General features: G+C 41.2%; 1 protein-coding gene across 1 annotated transcript in view; it reads right to left on the bottom strand.

Moving 5' to 3' along the window:
* Nucleotides 1-2,460: 2,460 nt before the first annotated feature.
* LAMB1 (laminin subunit beta 1) overlaps nucleotides 2,461-15,291 on the bottom strand; it is a 63,218-nt gene continuing 50,387 nt past the window's right edge. Inside the window, exons 28-34 of the mRNA XM_089685102.1 lie at nucleotides 13,298-13,501; nucleotides 11,120-11,264; nucleotides 9,952-10,159; nucleotides 8,375-8,516; nucleotides 6,076-6,252; nucleotides 5,419-5,578; nucleotides 2,461-3,609 (exon numbers count right to left, since the gene is read on the bottom strand). Of these exons, the coding sequence (XP_089541228.1) occupies nucleotides 3,473-3,609; nucleotides 5,419-5,578; nucleotides 6,076-6,252; nucleotides 8,375-8,516; nucleotides 9,952-10,159; nucleotides 11,120-11,264; nucleotides 13,298-13,501 (1,173 nt within the window). The 3' untranslated portion in view covers nucleotides 2,461-3,472. The remainder of the gene's footprint in view (nucleotides 3,610-5,418; nucleotides 5,579-6,075; nucleotides 6,253-8,374; nucleotides 8,517-9,951; nucleotides 10,160-11,119; nucleotides 11,265-13,297; nucleotides 13,502-15,291) is intronic.

The following is a 15,291-nucleotide window of genomic DNA, read 5'->3' as shown; positions in this document are numbered from 1 at the left end:
CTGGAACAAGTATGTAGGTAAGAAAAGTCAAGGTTGGAACAGCTAATTTGCATACTTGGTCAGTAACTTGGAAATGACTGAAAACAAAGTTTAATCCCTCTATAAAAGCTAGCTTTCAAAGTATATGTTAACCATATCAATGTCTTTTGTTTGCTTCATTTTGTTCTGTTATAATGAAATACTTTCAATAGTATATTTGTCTGTTTGATAAGTGAAAAGATTCTTGTTTTGTCATAAATCCAGTGAGCTTGTTACTAACTGTAATCTGAAAGTGCTGCCTATGCTTCACTGAAATCTGAAACAGTCTTTTCAGCACTGCCCAGTTCACCTATGGGAACTACAAAACATCTCCCCTTATCTTATGAAAGTAGAGAAGGGTGGGTGACTGGTAGTAAACATCAGGAGCGAGCAAGCCTAGGGTGACCACGGAGCTCCTCTGTAGATACAGTACAGTATCATTGAGTGAGTGATCATTGTCAGCCTAGGACCAGAAGTAACTGGAAGGGTCACCAGGTGAAAATAAAATAAAAAAAAAAACACATGCATCCACCACTTTCAAGAACTGGTAAGCTGCAATTTGGGTACAAGCAGTGGCAGCCCCTGTACATCTTAGGTTTTGAGTAAGGGGATCACCAGGGAAGAACACATCAGTATTCTTATTAAATGGTTTTGCAATTTTAACCTTCTGAAAGTGTGGGCTTCCCATGTGTGTCCCAGTTACTCAGATGACCTCCTGTGAAGAGAATGGGCAGCGTGCCCCTACGTGGACAACCTTTTGAAGGGCTATATGTCGGCAAGACCCAGACGGGTCCTGCTTTGGGGGATCCACACTGTGGTTGCCCTTGGATCCCTCATCATCAAAAAGGGGGTTTTACATTGTTCCTCTCTTAAGAGCTGTGCATTCAGGGTCCTTCTCACACCTCCCCTCATCCTTCTCAGCCTTTTACCAACCTTTAACAACCAGGTAGTTCTTGGCCTCATCTCTTAGTTTCCCATCAGACTTTTGGCAAGGTCTTTTCTTCAGGGGGTTCCTCTTTGTTTGAAATCATGTCTCAGGAGCTTTTCCAAAACAGGTGTTTCTCCATTGTGGGCTCTCTTTCTGGTTAGGGTTAATTGGAGTTCTTCCTGCATCAGGAAGTGTAGTCTGGTTTATTTGTGGAGGGTAAGGTAGGCATCAGTATTATCCACACTGATTCACCCTAAGTGCGAGCTTCTAAAACTTAGTTCATTTCAGCCGATGGCTTTTGGACATGGAGGAGAGGTTCATGCACCTAGGTGTCCTTCATACAAGTGAGGAACATGAAGGACATCAGAGAAGAGTCTTGTGTTTCCCTGGGCTTTCTGTGAACATAAACTAGTCTCCTGCAGGCATCCTCTGTTAGGAACAGGGAATGTCTTAAGGATTTTGGCTGATCCACGAAGAAATATGTAATGGCATGGTTCTCTAATCTGGTTTCAGAACAGAATATTCTTTGTTCTGATAAGTCTCATCCCTCGTCTTGCTGATGCTACTGCTTCCTTGGCCCGGGGGAGTCTGGTTGTAACCCATCTCACCAGTTCATGTTTAGTTCTAACATAGGTTTCATGCCTACTCTTGCTGGGGTGCTCACATTCACTTTGCACCGCAGGAATGCTAATTTTTCTGGGACCAAATCCTGGCTAGTCTTAAGAACCATCATCACACCTTTTACTGATTGTGGTTTCTAGACCTTTTCAGGGTTCTTACTGGTGAACTGTGCCATGGAGAGGTGATTGCTCTGACGATCTCTCTTGGTAAAGAGTTCTTGTTTCTTGACCTTAATGGTGTTAGGTGAGTTTAAGGCAGTCCTACTCCAATGGGTCTTGAACTTACAAGAATCTTTTTCCCCAAGTCTTTTGTCCAGCACTTGTTCTACAAGGAAATGGTTTTATTTCCTTGTTAACCATGTTGGTTATTTTCCTTCCTCTGTGGGAATTTGTTATTGTTCTGCACTTGGAGGGTTTTAGGTTGTCCAGCTTCTTTCTTGGTATAGTGCTCCTTTTCTTGTTTGTCATTTCTGTCTGGTAATCCCAATGTTTTTAAGTATCTGGTTGATTTTTCCTGCCCTCCTTGAGTCTGTATTGCCAGGTTCCCTCCTCAGGTGGATGGGGTTCAGCCTCATCCAGTGTTAATGCAGCTCTGTTGGTTCCGTTAGCAGTTTTGGTTGTATTGACAACCCCTCACTTTTGCTGCTTTCTGATGACCCAACAGTATATGATTGAAAAGAAAGAAATTAGGATTTTTGTACTCACCGCAAAACTTTTTTTTTATGTGGAGTACAAAAATCATCAGTATTTTTTTTTTTTTTTTTTATTTCTAGCAGCTACATATAGAACACTTCAACTATCTTCTCTCAAAACCTATAATGTATTAAGCTACTGATTTAAGTTTCTTACAAGAGAAATTATTTTCTTTGAAGTGAACACAAGCATTGCCATAGCTAACATTTTGTGCTCTTTATTTGCAAAACAATTGTCCATATATATTTGTTTTTGTATGAACACAGATTAGTTTATTTGTAGATGCGGAATTAATTTAAAATAGAAATAAGCAGCAGAGAGCATGCATAATAGGCGTTATTCACAAACTGACAGTTATGAGAAATGTTGGTTGATTAGCATCCTTCATTTTATTCATGTATCTGGCTAAACTACATATTCAAATTATTTTGAAATGGCTTTGGTGTGCCAGACAGGTATACAAAAGATAAAACATGCAATTTTTGAGCTAGGAAAATAGTTATGAAAATGTAGCCAATCCATTCAGTAAAATAATACAATGCAAATAACACTGAATCTGAAAAGCAATGTGTACCAGCCAATCAGATGTTATTCTTCAGCAGTTTACTATTTTTTGATTAATTAAGCTGTGGATGGCATGATTTCACATTCAATATAAATGAATTGTGTTTTACAATGTTGTTATAATTTTAGTCTGTTATTTTTTGCATATAAGAAATCTATACTACCAAATGAGGCTTGGCTAAGAGCAGAGAACCTTCTAATAGCAGCATTGCACAGATTTAGGAGCCTTAGGCTCTGCATCACTGCTTTCATTATGCGACGTGTCCTTTAAGAATACAGTTGGTTTAACCCATAAAATGATCATTGTCTCCACAAAAATTAATAAACTCACTTTATGTGTGGACAACACCAGTGTTCACTATAAAAGTAAGGAATGATATTGTTAGAATATGCTATTTCTGTATGTAACATAGTGCAAATGAGTTAACAAAGAATACAATACAAATTGTGGTACTAAGTACAAAACGGATTATTGAGATGTAGCATACATTGTTTTGAGTTATAGAGAATAGAAGCCTTAAAACAATTTATTCCAAGATATTTATTACTTGTTGATTTCTTTTGTAATAAAATAGACAATAAAAAAGATCTCCAATAAATTACAGAACTTTTGGTCCCGTTGATCAGATTTCCATTGGAGTGGCATGGTTTACAAGCATGTGCTGTAGACTGCTGCTTTCTGGCTGATGGCTTGTAGAAGTGTTCGGACTGTTTCTTCTAGAGTCACCAACTGTTTTGCCTTCTCTTCTAAGATTCTCTGGTTGTCTTCATATGTCTTTTCTAACTCTAGATTTAGAATAGAGAATATGTTTTTCAATTCCAATACACAAAAATAAACTTACAATGTATTAAGAGGCAGTGACCAGCCATTTTAAAAATTGTCACATATAATTGATTTCTGTGGTTCATTTAGCTGTGCATATAAAACAGAACTACACTCTCTCAATCAACATCGACTATTTTTAATTATTTACTTGTTTTAAAACTTTTTTTTTTCTTTGTTACTTCCTGGTTTCCAGGCCTAGGCAAATTATGTCATACATTCCAGGAGGGGCTTTTTTTTCAGCAAAGCACACCCTCCTGCATGCATACCTGAGCTAAGGGCAGATGGATTCCAGGAAGTAAATCCTACATGAGTTATCTGCCCTTACTCAAGATGGCCACAGCCAGAAATGTGTTTTCAAAGTAATTTCTCAGCAAGATAAAGCATGAAGACATGAGTGGATGGATGGCTTTGCATATGAAAAATTAAATAGCATTTTTGGTTTATAGTGCTCAGATGCAGTGTAGTCCCACTTTAAAGTACTGTATACGTAAAGGCAACATTTTATTTTTTTAATTAATGGTGCAGTAGGGTTAGACTGTCTTACAAGCTTTTACTACTTTCTTTGTTCCTGCTGGGAAGATTCACCCCTTGTCTTTGTCTTGGTAACGATTGTTACTGAGATGAGAGGAAATCGTAAATTTTGGAGCTGTCTTTAGGGGAAATCATCCAATGGGGAGATACACCATAACAGCCATAACTTCATGACCGGACATTGAACAGGCCCACCCTTTACTGCCAAAGCAGCCCTGATCTGTCAAGGCATGGGCACCGCTTAGCTTGGTGTCAGATAACACAGTATACGTTCAGAGGTCTGTTAGTAGTATATCCTTTATGTCCTGTAAGTTGCAGCACAGGGCCTCCATGGATGGGACTTGTTTTTTCAGCACATCCACAGAGCAATTGGACTGAAATCTGGAGAATTTGATTCCTTGAACCATTTATGTAGTGTGGCAGGGTGTATTATCCTGCTGAAAGAGGCCACTACCATCAGTGACTAATGTTTTCACGAAGAGGTATACTTGGTCAGCAACAATTTTTAGGTAGGTGGTACATGCCAAGAAACATCCACATGAATGGCAGGATCCAAGGTTTCCCAGCAGAATGCTGCCCAAGGCGTCACACTACCTTCACCAGCTTGCCTTCTTCCTATACTGCATCCTGGTGCCATCTCTGCCTTCGGTAAAGGACGCACATACACCTAGCCATCCATATGATGTAAAAGAAAACGTGATTCATTAGACCAAGCCACCTTCTTCCATTGCTCTGTTGTCCCATTCTAATGCTCACAGGCCGGCACTTTTGGCTGTGAACATGGGGCAGCATGAGCACCATGACCATTTTGAGGCTATGCAGTCCCATATGCAACAAACTGTGATGCTCATTTTTTTCAGTTTCAGAAACAACATGCTTACTTTCTGCCCAATATATTCCATGACTCTCAGATGCCATTGTAAAAATATAATCAATGTTATTCACTTAATCTGTCAGTGGTCATAAAGTTAAAGGTTGATCTGTGTATGTTCTGGTGATAACTAAAATAGAAACTCCCTTAACTTTGGAGAGATTTCCTCTCACATCCTGTGTGTCTCGAAGACAGGAAAAAAAGGATATCTTTAGAGCAAGGCACAGACAGCAAAAAATAATCTGTTAGGCATTTAACCTTTCCATTTTCTATCCAAAACTAAAGAAAAAATTGTGTTACCTATGCATACAATTCAATATTTTATAGCACTCTACAATATACCATATTGATAAAACCATTTTGTTACCTTTTAGTAAGTTCAGTTTTTTGTTTGCTTGTGTTAACAAGGCTTTTGCTTCTTTTTGAAGTTGTTCTGCTTTCTTTCTGGCCTCTGAAGAATCTTCAGCTTTTTTAGTTATCAAGTCTTCAACTTCTTTATATTTATTACTAAGTTCATCATCTAGAACCTGCAATATTTAAGGTGACCATTAGGGTGCAGCAACATCTTGTTCAAAAACACCAATACACGCTAAGGAGGCGAGTGCTTATAAATGCATTTAAAAGTATGAAAATTGATGCCATGCCTGAATGCAAGTAAAAGCTCAGACACTTGAAAAAACAAAAATGATGTTTTCAGCCTCAGTTTTTACATTTTTCTATTCTTTTGGATTTTGACAATGCATAATCATAGAGCTTATACCTGCAACCATTTAGCCATTCTGCCTCTGAAATATTGAGCTTTAGAAAGATATCGGGGTGAGATTGCCAGCTTTACAAATCACATGACCAGATAATCAAGTGCAAGGACATCTCACCAGAAAAATGAATAGATCACATATCATAGGAAAGGGTTTGCATTTTTGTTTAAAAAAGTGAGTGACCTGCTCAGATAATACTGCTGTGATGCATTTTTTTCCTTTTGCATCGGTGCATTAGCTTTCAATGTCTAGTATTAAGAACAAACCTTCTTCACTTCATCTGCATCTGTCTTCACATCTTCAACAGACTTTTCAATTGAATCTAGAGACTCTGCATTGGAAGTAGACTTCTTCATTAGATCTCCCAGATTCTTTTCAAGTTCGTTCATACGTTCAGTGGCATTCTTTAATGTTTCTTCTGAGACAGCTGCTTCCGACTCAATCTATGGGGAAAAAAAGAGACTGACACTGAGCCAAGGGAAATGACAAGGAAAAGGTTCATACACATATTCAGCGATTTTGAATTAGCACCTCCAGCCCTTCCCTGTCCCCAGTCACCCTCCTCCACCCCCTGGAATCCCCTATTTATTTTTAACATTTTATGGATACTTCTCTTTCTTAGTTGTCTATGATGTTAGTGCTGTTCTCCAATGCTTTTTTTTTTCCAGCGGGAACGCGAGAGAACACGGGATGTTGGGGGATCTATTGTCACTGGTGCGGATGTTTTTGTGTGAGGGTCTATTGTTGCTGGCAGGCATCTATTGTTGCTGAGGGGGTGACTGTCTATTGTTGCTGTTATGGATCTATTGTTGAGGGGAAGGCTGCTGGCTGCTGGAGGGTGAATTGATGCTGGTTGCTGGGAGATCTGTTGTTGCTGCTAGTGGGTTTAATGTTGCTGGGGTGGATCTTTTGTTGTTGGGGGGTGATATTTTGTTGTCGGTGGTCCATTGTTGCTGTGTGAGGGGTCTTTTGTGTTGTGGGGCATATATTGCTTCTGGGTTGGGGTCTATTGCTGCTGCACGGAATATTGTTGCTGGAGTGGGATTTATTTTTGCTGGGGGGGGGGGGGGGAAGGGGGATTATTGTTGCTGGGGTAGTCTATTGTTGTGTGGGGAATTTACTGTTGCTGGCAGGCATCTATTGCTGCTGAGAGGGCGACGGTCTATTGTTGCTGTTAGGGATCTATTGTTGAGGGGAAAGTTGCTGGCTGCTGGAGGGTCAATTGATGCTGGTTGCTGGGAGATCTGTTGTTGCTGCTAGGGGGTTTAATGTTGCTGGGGTGGATCTTTTGTTGTTGGGGGGTGGTATTTTGTTGTCAGTGGTCCGTTGTTGCTGTGTGAGGGGTCTATTGTTGTGTGAGGCATATATTGTTTCTGGGGTGGGGTCTATTGCTGCTGCACAGAATATTGTTGCTGGAGTGGTATTTATTTTTGCTAGGGGGGGGCTATTGTTGCTAGTTTAGTCTATTGTTGTGTGGGGAATCTATTGTTGCTGACTACAGGGGATCTATTTTACTGCTTTTCTTGTTATCATTAACAAATTCCATACAAATTATTTAGAACCACAGAAGGATACTTGGTTCTGTATTCTCTAACAGGGACAGCACTGGGAAGTGGGTAGGGGGAGGAACCAAGGGACGGTGCTCAAAAGGAAGGTAGGGGGCAGAGACTCAGAAGGGGGGAGTTCCTGCACCCATTCTCTGAGAAAAAAAAATCTTCTCTGTAGCATTGCATGATGAACTGGGGCCAACATGAAAAAACACTCCAAGAGGAGGAGTCCATGACACCCCTGGGCTCACTGAAAGGGGGTTGAATGATGTTGGGGGCATCATTCAGCCCAGAAGATTAACACCACTGGACTACAGTGTAGAGATACTGCTGGATAGTTAAGTACTGTGAAAGTACAGTAAACGATGCTTTTTTTACTTTCAAAACTGCTGGGCAACTTAAAAATAATTTAATTGGATTTCATCAGCTTCCATTATTATTCCATTAGGCTTTTCATTGATAAGAGGGTTTCCAGCCTTGATTTTCCCCCTGCCGCCATGCCCCATTCTCCACCACTGATGCTGCCAAATTCTTTGCACACTAGTGGAGTTTCTGATTGAGTGGCATGATGCATCCCACAGAGTTTCTGATTGAGCGACATGATGCATCCCACAGCTTTCCTGTCAAGTCTTATCATTTATATGCCCCCCCCCCTTAATTCTCCAATCTATAGGGGTGTTATAACAAAATCATAGCACCACAAGGATGGTGAAGTTTCCCCACCTAGTAACACCCGCCAACACAGATCTACAATTTTCCACTCTTGCTTGGGTGTGTCGAGTGTTATTAGCAGCAAGAGTGCAAAAACCCTTCCCAGCTAGAGGTGCAAGAAAATGTGAGACTTGTGGTCCTAATGCAAGGATGTACTATGATGAAGAAGATGCCATAAAAATGCTCCCCAGCCATGCAGTCAGGAAAGAGGAGGAAGGAAGTGGTAAGAGCATTTACATGACTAATCATTTACAATTGGAAAAAAGGTGGCTTAATTGTTGATGTCTGAAGTCCTGCTATAACTTACAGAGGTCAGCAGATCATTTGTCCCTTTGATGTCATCATCTGCTTGCTGAATAGCTTTTTCAGCAGCACTCTGGGCTTTGCCTGCTTCCTGTAGAGCTTCTTTCACCATATCAGCTGTAGCCTTAACATCTGATGCGCTCTGGCTGTAATGAATTAAAAACATAAAGCATTTGAAGTGACACAAAATATAAGTACTTTCTACAGTCATGCCCTCATATTTTAATTCCTTGGCAGTTATAAGTTATGTAATTAGACAGCACAGTGACAAAGTGGTTAGTACTTCTGCCTAGCAGCACTAGAGTCGTTGGTTTGAATCCTAACCACGGCACCACCTGCCTGAAGTTTGCATGTTTTCCCTGTTCCTGCTTGCGTTTCCTCCGTGTACTCCAGTTTCCTCCCACACTCCAAAGACATGCTGGTTAATTGTCCCCTGTCTAAATTGGCCCTAGTATTTGTATGTATGAATGAGTTAGGGACCTAAGCTCCTTGAGGGAAACACTGTGTAAACGGATTGTGCTATACAAGTACTTGTAGTAAATAAATGTTAGATCTGTATGAAAAATTGTAATTAGATTGATAGTATAGTTACTGCTCCTAGTACAGACTTTTCATGTTCTGTATTTACAATAAAGAAGTTGTAGAAAGCCAAATGGATACAGCTAATACTGCTGCCAATGTCACCCTTAAACGGTAGCTACAAAAATGTACATTTCGTGGCATAAAAAGTCTTCTTAGGTGGCCATTGGCCTGGAAGAGTGTCTGAGTGATCACAAACACTGAGCCTGCCACTTATGTCCAGGGGCGTTTGCCTTGCGTGGCATTTTTCAGGGAGGCGGTGCCCCCCCAGAAGAAGGGAAGCTGGTTCTCCTGGGCACCTGGGCTGGGTGGCGGAGCGGAGTTAGGGGAGTGGTGCCCCTGGAAGAAGGGAAGCTGGTTGTCCTGGGCACCTGGGCTGGGTGGCAGAGCGGAGTTAGGGGAGTGGTGCCCCTGGAAGAAGGGAAGCTGGTTCTCCTGGGCACCCAGGCTGGGTGGCAGAGCGGAGTTAGGGGAGTGGCACCCCTGGAAGAAGGGACGCTGGTTCTCCTGGGCAGCGGTGCGGAGTGAGGGAAGCATCACCCCAGAAGAAAGGACATTGGTTCTACTGGACATCGGGGCTGGGCTGCAGAGCAGAGTGAAGATAGCAGTGGGTGCCGCTGTGATGGCGAGTCTCTCTCCAGAGGAAGGGGGGGTTGTGGTGTGCAAAAGGGAAAGGGGGGGGAAACAGGGTTGGGTGCCGCAAATTCTAAGTACACTCCTGCCTAAATCTACACATGACCTGTAGACTCTCCATTTCCTGGCATTTGTGTCTTAGATTATAAACCAACATTTGGACAATTTTAATGGGGAATAAAGCTAATGAATATGCTTTAAAAATGTGATCTCATTGTTCTGAAAAACTGTGTTGAGTTTTATAATATGTACTTCGTCCTAGGTAAAGCATACAGGAACTCATATCTCATCCTTCATTCATTTATATTTTGCTAAATGAAGATGGATTAATAGAACCATTTAGTCTTAGGAGTGTAATGTAATAGTTACCTCGATTTTTTAGCTTCGTCCAGCAGGGACTCTGCTCTAGCGATGTCCCCAGCACTTTGTTGAAGGATTATTTCCACATCAGAAAGGCTTTCCACACGTTTTCGTATATCCTCAGTAAGAGCCTGCAGCTGCTCAGGAGTAGTGGGCATCTCCATTTTCAAAACCTCACTAGCAACAGCTTCAATACTATCCAGATCTGCTCCATCCTCTGTAGATTAAATAACATCATGTAGAAGGGGTGTATCATACTGATCACAGGAATTTTGATTAGGGCTTTTATCAGTCATAAAATATAAGTTAACAAGTAAACAACAAATAGCCAGAAAGAGAAAATTGAGAAAATAGAGTAACGCAACAGAAAGAGAAGCAGACCAAAAAGGGACAGCACAAGTAGTCCATTATTGGTTGCTTTATGTGTCAATCACTTTAGTTCTGAATTAGTTCTAAAATTTCTGCAGCCTACTCCAATCTTTGCTGTGATTCTAATATAATGCACAATTATATTTTACAATAATAGGAGCAGTAGTAGCAGGAAAAAGAAAAAAAAGACCATTTCAACTCAACTAACTTTACATAGTTAAAAATGTAACTTTGCTTTTCTGAAATATTTACATTTTTTAGAAGAAAAGAGAGGCATATAAGAAATGGTCACATTTTGAAAGCATTTTTCATGGTCTTTTTGTGTTTATACTTGTACAGGCTTTTGACATGCCCATTGTGTCCCACTGGAGGTGTTGTTCACAGATCTTTAGATTAGTAGATCAGTGGTTTACACCCCATATTAAGCTTGATTTCCATGAAGAACAAATTAGTACTTCTTTCCTTTGTGTGTTGTGGAAGCTGTGCACTCTAAGAGACATGGCAGCAGGTAAATATTGTTTACAGAGTTGACTATTTTGCCTTGCCTTTATACCAAAACATGGTGTTACCCTGTCACTGTACTCTGATAAAGAAAAGTGGCAAAAGGGCTTGCACTAAAATATTGATTACTATGGCCAGAAAAACTCTGAGCACTGCACACTCTACTTAGGAAAGCAAGTCCAGCACAGAGAAGGGATACCATTATGTTAAAATGCATACATCACCGGTTCTGCATTCTCTTCCCCTCCCATAGGGGGTTGACTATAGTCATTCTGTTATATGAAAAGGCAGGAAGTTGTATACATACGCATTAAAAAGTCCCGGATTTGCTTGATGAGATTTCTTAGGTCTTCATTGCTTTTGTCAACTTTTTCTTTTGTTGAGTTGGCTTTATTTAGAACACTCTGGGCACTTTGTTTTGCTTCTTCTGCTCTCAGCTTCGATTCAGCAACCTAGTAATAAGGATTAAAAAAATTAGTGAGCGCTTAGCTAAGCCACCCTAAAAAAATAAGATGTCTTGTTCTGTTATTGAATGAGCCTCAGTAAGCTTCACATAATTCTACAAACAATTGTTGACAAAAACAAGATCTGACAATTTGTGATAATCACATGGCTAATTCAACACTTAATGAAACTTTGTTCGGCATATTATGTAGCGTGTCATAAGTATTGCTAAGTATAGAGATAATAAACTGGAATTTCAGGCAAATGCAATATAAAAAAACAACACTATTTATTCATGTATATATTAATTTAAACAGGATAATATATTTTTCCATGCTTCCAGATTAAAGCTGAGCTGTGAAAACCATTTAAATGATTTTCTTTAAAAATATTTAAAGTGGTTGCAAGCCTCAGACATTAAATATAAAGAAAGCATATCCCTCTATATTATTTATTTATTACAGGTACTTATATAACACCATCAAATTACACAGTGCCTTACATATATATTGTACTTTCACATCAGTCCCTAACCCTCAAGGGGCATTCAATCTAAGGTCCCTACCTTACATTCATACATACACATACTAGGGCCAATTTAGACAAGATCCAATTCACCTACCAGCATGTCTTTGGAGTGTGGGAGGAAACCGGAGTACCGGGAGGAAACACACGCAGGCACAGGGAGAACATGCAAACTCCAAGCAGGTGGTGCCGTGGTTGGGATTCGAATATACAAGCCTAGTACTGCCAGGCGGAAGTGCTAACCATTTATCTACTTTGCTGTCCATAGTGTGTACTTGTCTCAATTAAAAGCACTAAGTGCCATTTATGTCTGCTGCTTCCTTCCTCTGCTATCAGCATGAGTCTCTTCTGACTTTTCTCTGACACCAGGAGAAAAAAAAAGTGACAGGAGAGGGATTCACCAGCAGATTGACAGCCTCAGCTATGTTCCTGTGACCTGTGTGAAGGGGGTGTGCCTCTACCTTCCAATAAGCTCTCAAAACTCTGTTCTCAGCCCCCTTTTTCTAACATCTCAGACAAGCTGTATAAAATTCTGAGCTTTGAATGGATGTAGAGAACAGAATACTGCAAATAAACCGGAACAACTTATACAAGGACGACTTATTTAATCTGCGTGTATTAACTGAGGCCAATCACTTTACTGGGTATATGTAAGGGTTTACAACCACTTTAAATGTAGTTTTTCCTACAAGGAGAGGGAGGGCAACAGTTCATACCAAATCAAGGCTCTACTACTTTGTACAATTCCTATCACAATGCACAGGCCTTCAAGAGATGAGCAGAAGAGTGAACTCCAGTCACAGGCTGAAGTAGGGAGTATTATCAAGTATTATTGAGTATTAGGGTGGGGAAGGGGGTTAGACTGTACACATTGGTATGACTGCAGCTAAAAAGTTTTGACATGTGTGCTGCATATAACTGGGATCCTAAAATTATCATTTGTCTTGAGTTCTGTTGTAATACATATCCAATGAAAAGAAAAAAAAATACAAAAACCAAGTGTATTTTAAGCCAAAACCTTTTTTCTCTTGTTTTGGATATAGAGAGAAAAAGTATTAGAAGTCTTGTCAGATTTTACTGCTTGTACCTTGGGCTCTAATAGATTTACCCTCATTTCCTGTCCTGCTGACAACAGTATCACCAAACAGGAAGTAAGGGAACTTCTGCCACACGGACACATACAAATGAAAATCTTGAAAGAAGTTCTGTCCTTCCCCTACTATACAAACCAAAATGTGTTTTTTTTTTTTTTATTTCTGTCTGTGTTGCTGCTGGAGGAGTTCCTCTTACTTCCTGTCTGGCAAAACAGGGATCCTAACCCCCGAGCAAGATTTACCAGTAGTTTTGTTCAACAGAAGCCAATCTAACACTCACCTTCTGTTGAACCAGGAGGGCTGCACACAGATCAGGTTTGGCTGGTCCCTGCTAAACTATCAAAATTTCCATTCACGTGTACCTAGCTTTAGAATTCAGCCTAATTCATACAGCAAGTTGTCATTTCAGTTGTGATGATTACCAGCTTGGAAAGCTCCTCCACTTCTGCCATTGCACTCAGAATTTCTTTATCAAATTTCATAGCTGTTTTCCATGCACTGTTTGCCATGTCCACCAAGCCATTACAGCCATCTCCTCCACATTTTCTCTTGCCATCTTCTGTTAAGCAGCCAAGTCCTCCGCACTGTGAAACTTCACATGATGCACCAACTGGTGCTCCACAAGTCTGGAGAGGAAAAATAGGTAGGCGGTAAGTGAATCCATCTTTGTCAGTACAGATGTTTAGGACAGTCTACATTACGAACATCAAATTCACAAAGGTAGAATTTCTCACACTAACTAGAGCTCAGATCTATCAAATTTAGGGAAGCCCAAATAAAAGTATTATATCTGGATAATGTAGAACAAAAAATGCTAAACTCCCCCCCCCCCCATTGTGGATAGCGCAAGGGAGGGTTATACCAACTAAGTTTTCTTGCCATCTGTGCCCCATTGGGATGATTTCCCTTCACTTCCTGTCCCATAGCCAAAACAGGAAGTGAGAGGAAATTCCTGCAAATTGGTGAATCGCTTGCGGCCCCCCAGGTCACCAGAACTAGTGTCCCCCTTGGAAGATTTCCCCTCTATTACCTTACCTCTATTAGCACAGATAAAATAAATGCACAGCTTGATGCTTTAAAGCAGGGGTCTCCAAACTATGGCCCTCCAGCTGTTGAAGTACTACAAGTTCCATGAAGCCTCTGCCTCAGAGAGTCTTGCCTGTAGATGTCAGAGTCTTGCAAGGCCTCATGTGACTTGCTGTTCCTCAACACCTGGAGGGCCATAATTTGGAAACCCCTGCTTTAAAGTTTTGCTTGGCCCCACTCTGTTCTCATGTTCCCTATTGGTTGGTGAGACTACTCATCATATTAAAGGATCAGCTGCGAGGTTCATCAGTAGAGCAAAGTTAAACATTTATAACAAAAGTTGTAATTTACAAATAACTTCAGTTACCTTTCGTGAAAATTACATATCAAAACAATTCATATATCTAGGTAACTTCTGTGATTACATAATTTAATTATGTCCCACTTAGCATCCCTCACACCATACCTCCCTCAACACTGTCCTCCTTTGACCCCGCTACCACCGAAGAGGTCCTAAAGGTCTTCTCAGAAGTCCGCCTCACCACCTGCCCCCTGGACCCTGTCCCCTCACAACTCCTTCGGTCACCCTCCTCTTCCATCCTATGCTCCCTCACTCACATCTTCAATCTCTCCCTCTCTACAGGTACATTCCCCTCCCCTCTAAAGCACGCTCACATCACTCCCATACTTAAGAAACTCTCCCTAGACCCCACCAACCTGAACAACCTCAGACCCATCTCCCTGCTCCCATTTACCTCTAAACTCCTAGAACTCTTAGTCTACAATCGTCTGAGCTCCCATCTCACTGACAACAACCTTCTCAACCCCCTACAGTCTGGCTTTTGCCCTCTACACTCCACCGAAACCGCCCTACTAAAGCTCTCTAATGGCCTACTAACTGCAAAAACCAACAGTCACTATTCAATACTCCTACTACTTGACCTCTCCACGGCTTTTGACACGGTTGACCATTCCCTCCTCCTCAAAAAACTACACTCTTTTGGCCCCAGGGACTCCGCTCTTTCCTGGTTCTATCACAGCGCTCCTTCAATGTTACCTATAATGCTGCCACCTCCTCCTCACTCCCTCTCTCTGTAGGGGTCCCCCAAGCTTCTGTCCTTGGACCCCTTCTCTTCTCCATCTACACCTCCTCCCTTGGTCACTTGATAAACTCCCATGGCTTCAACTACCATCTCTATGCTGATCACATGCAAATCTGTCTACCCCTCACCTCACCCTTGCAGTTTCCACCTGTATTGCTAGCCTACTAAGTGGCATATCGGCCTGGATGGCACTCCACTTCCTCAAACTCAACCTCTCCAAAACTGAGCTCCTAGTATTGCCCCCAGCCCGCGCCACCCCCACTGACTTCTCCAAACTTACGTTAACA

This window comes from Staurois parvus, unplaced genomic scaffold (genome assembly GCF_062004578.1).
Source record: "Staurois parvus isolate SC_StPar_1 unplaced genomic scaffold, SC_StPar_1.0 ptg000019l, whole genome shotgun sequence".
Classification (NCBI taxonomy): domain Eukaryota; kingdom Metazoa; phylum Chordata; class Amphibia; order Anura; family Ranidae; genus Staurois; species Staurois parvus.
Note: the sequence above shows the minus strand (reverse complement) of the source record. Positions and strands in the feature narration are given on the sequence as shown.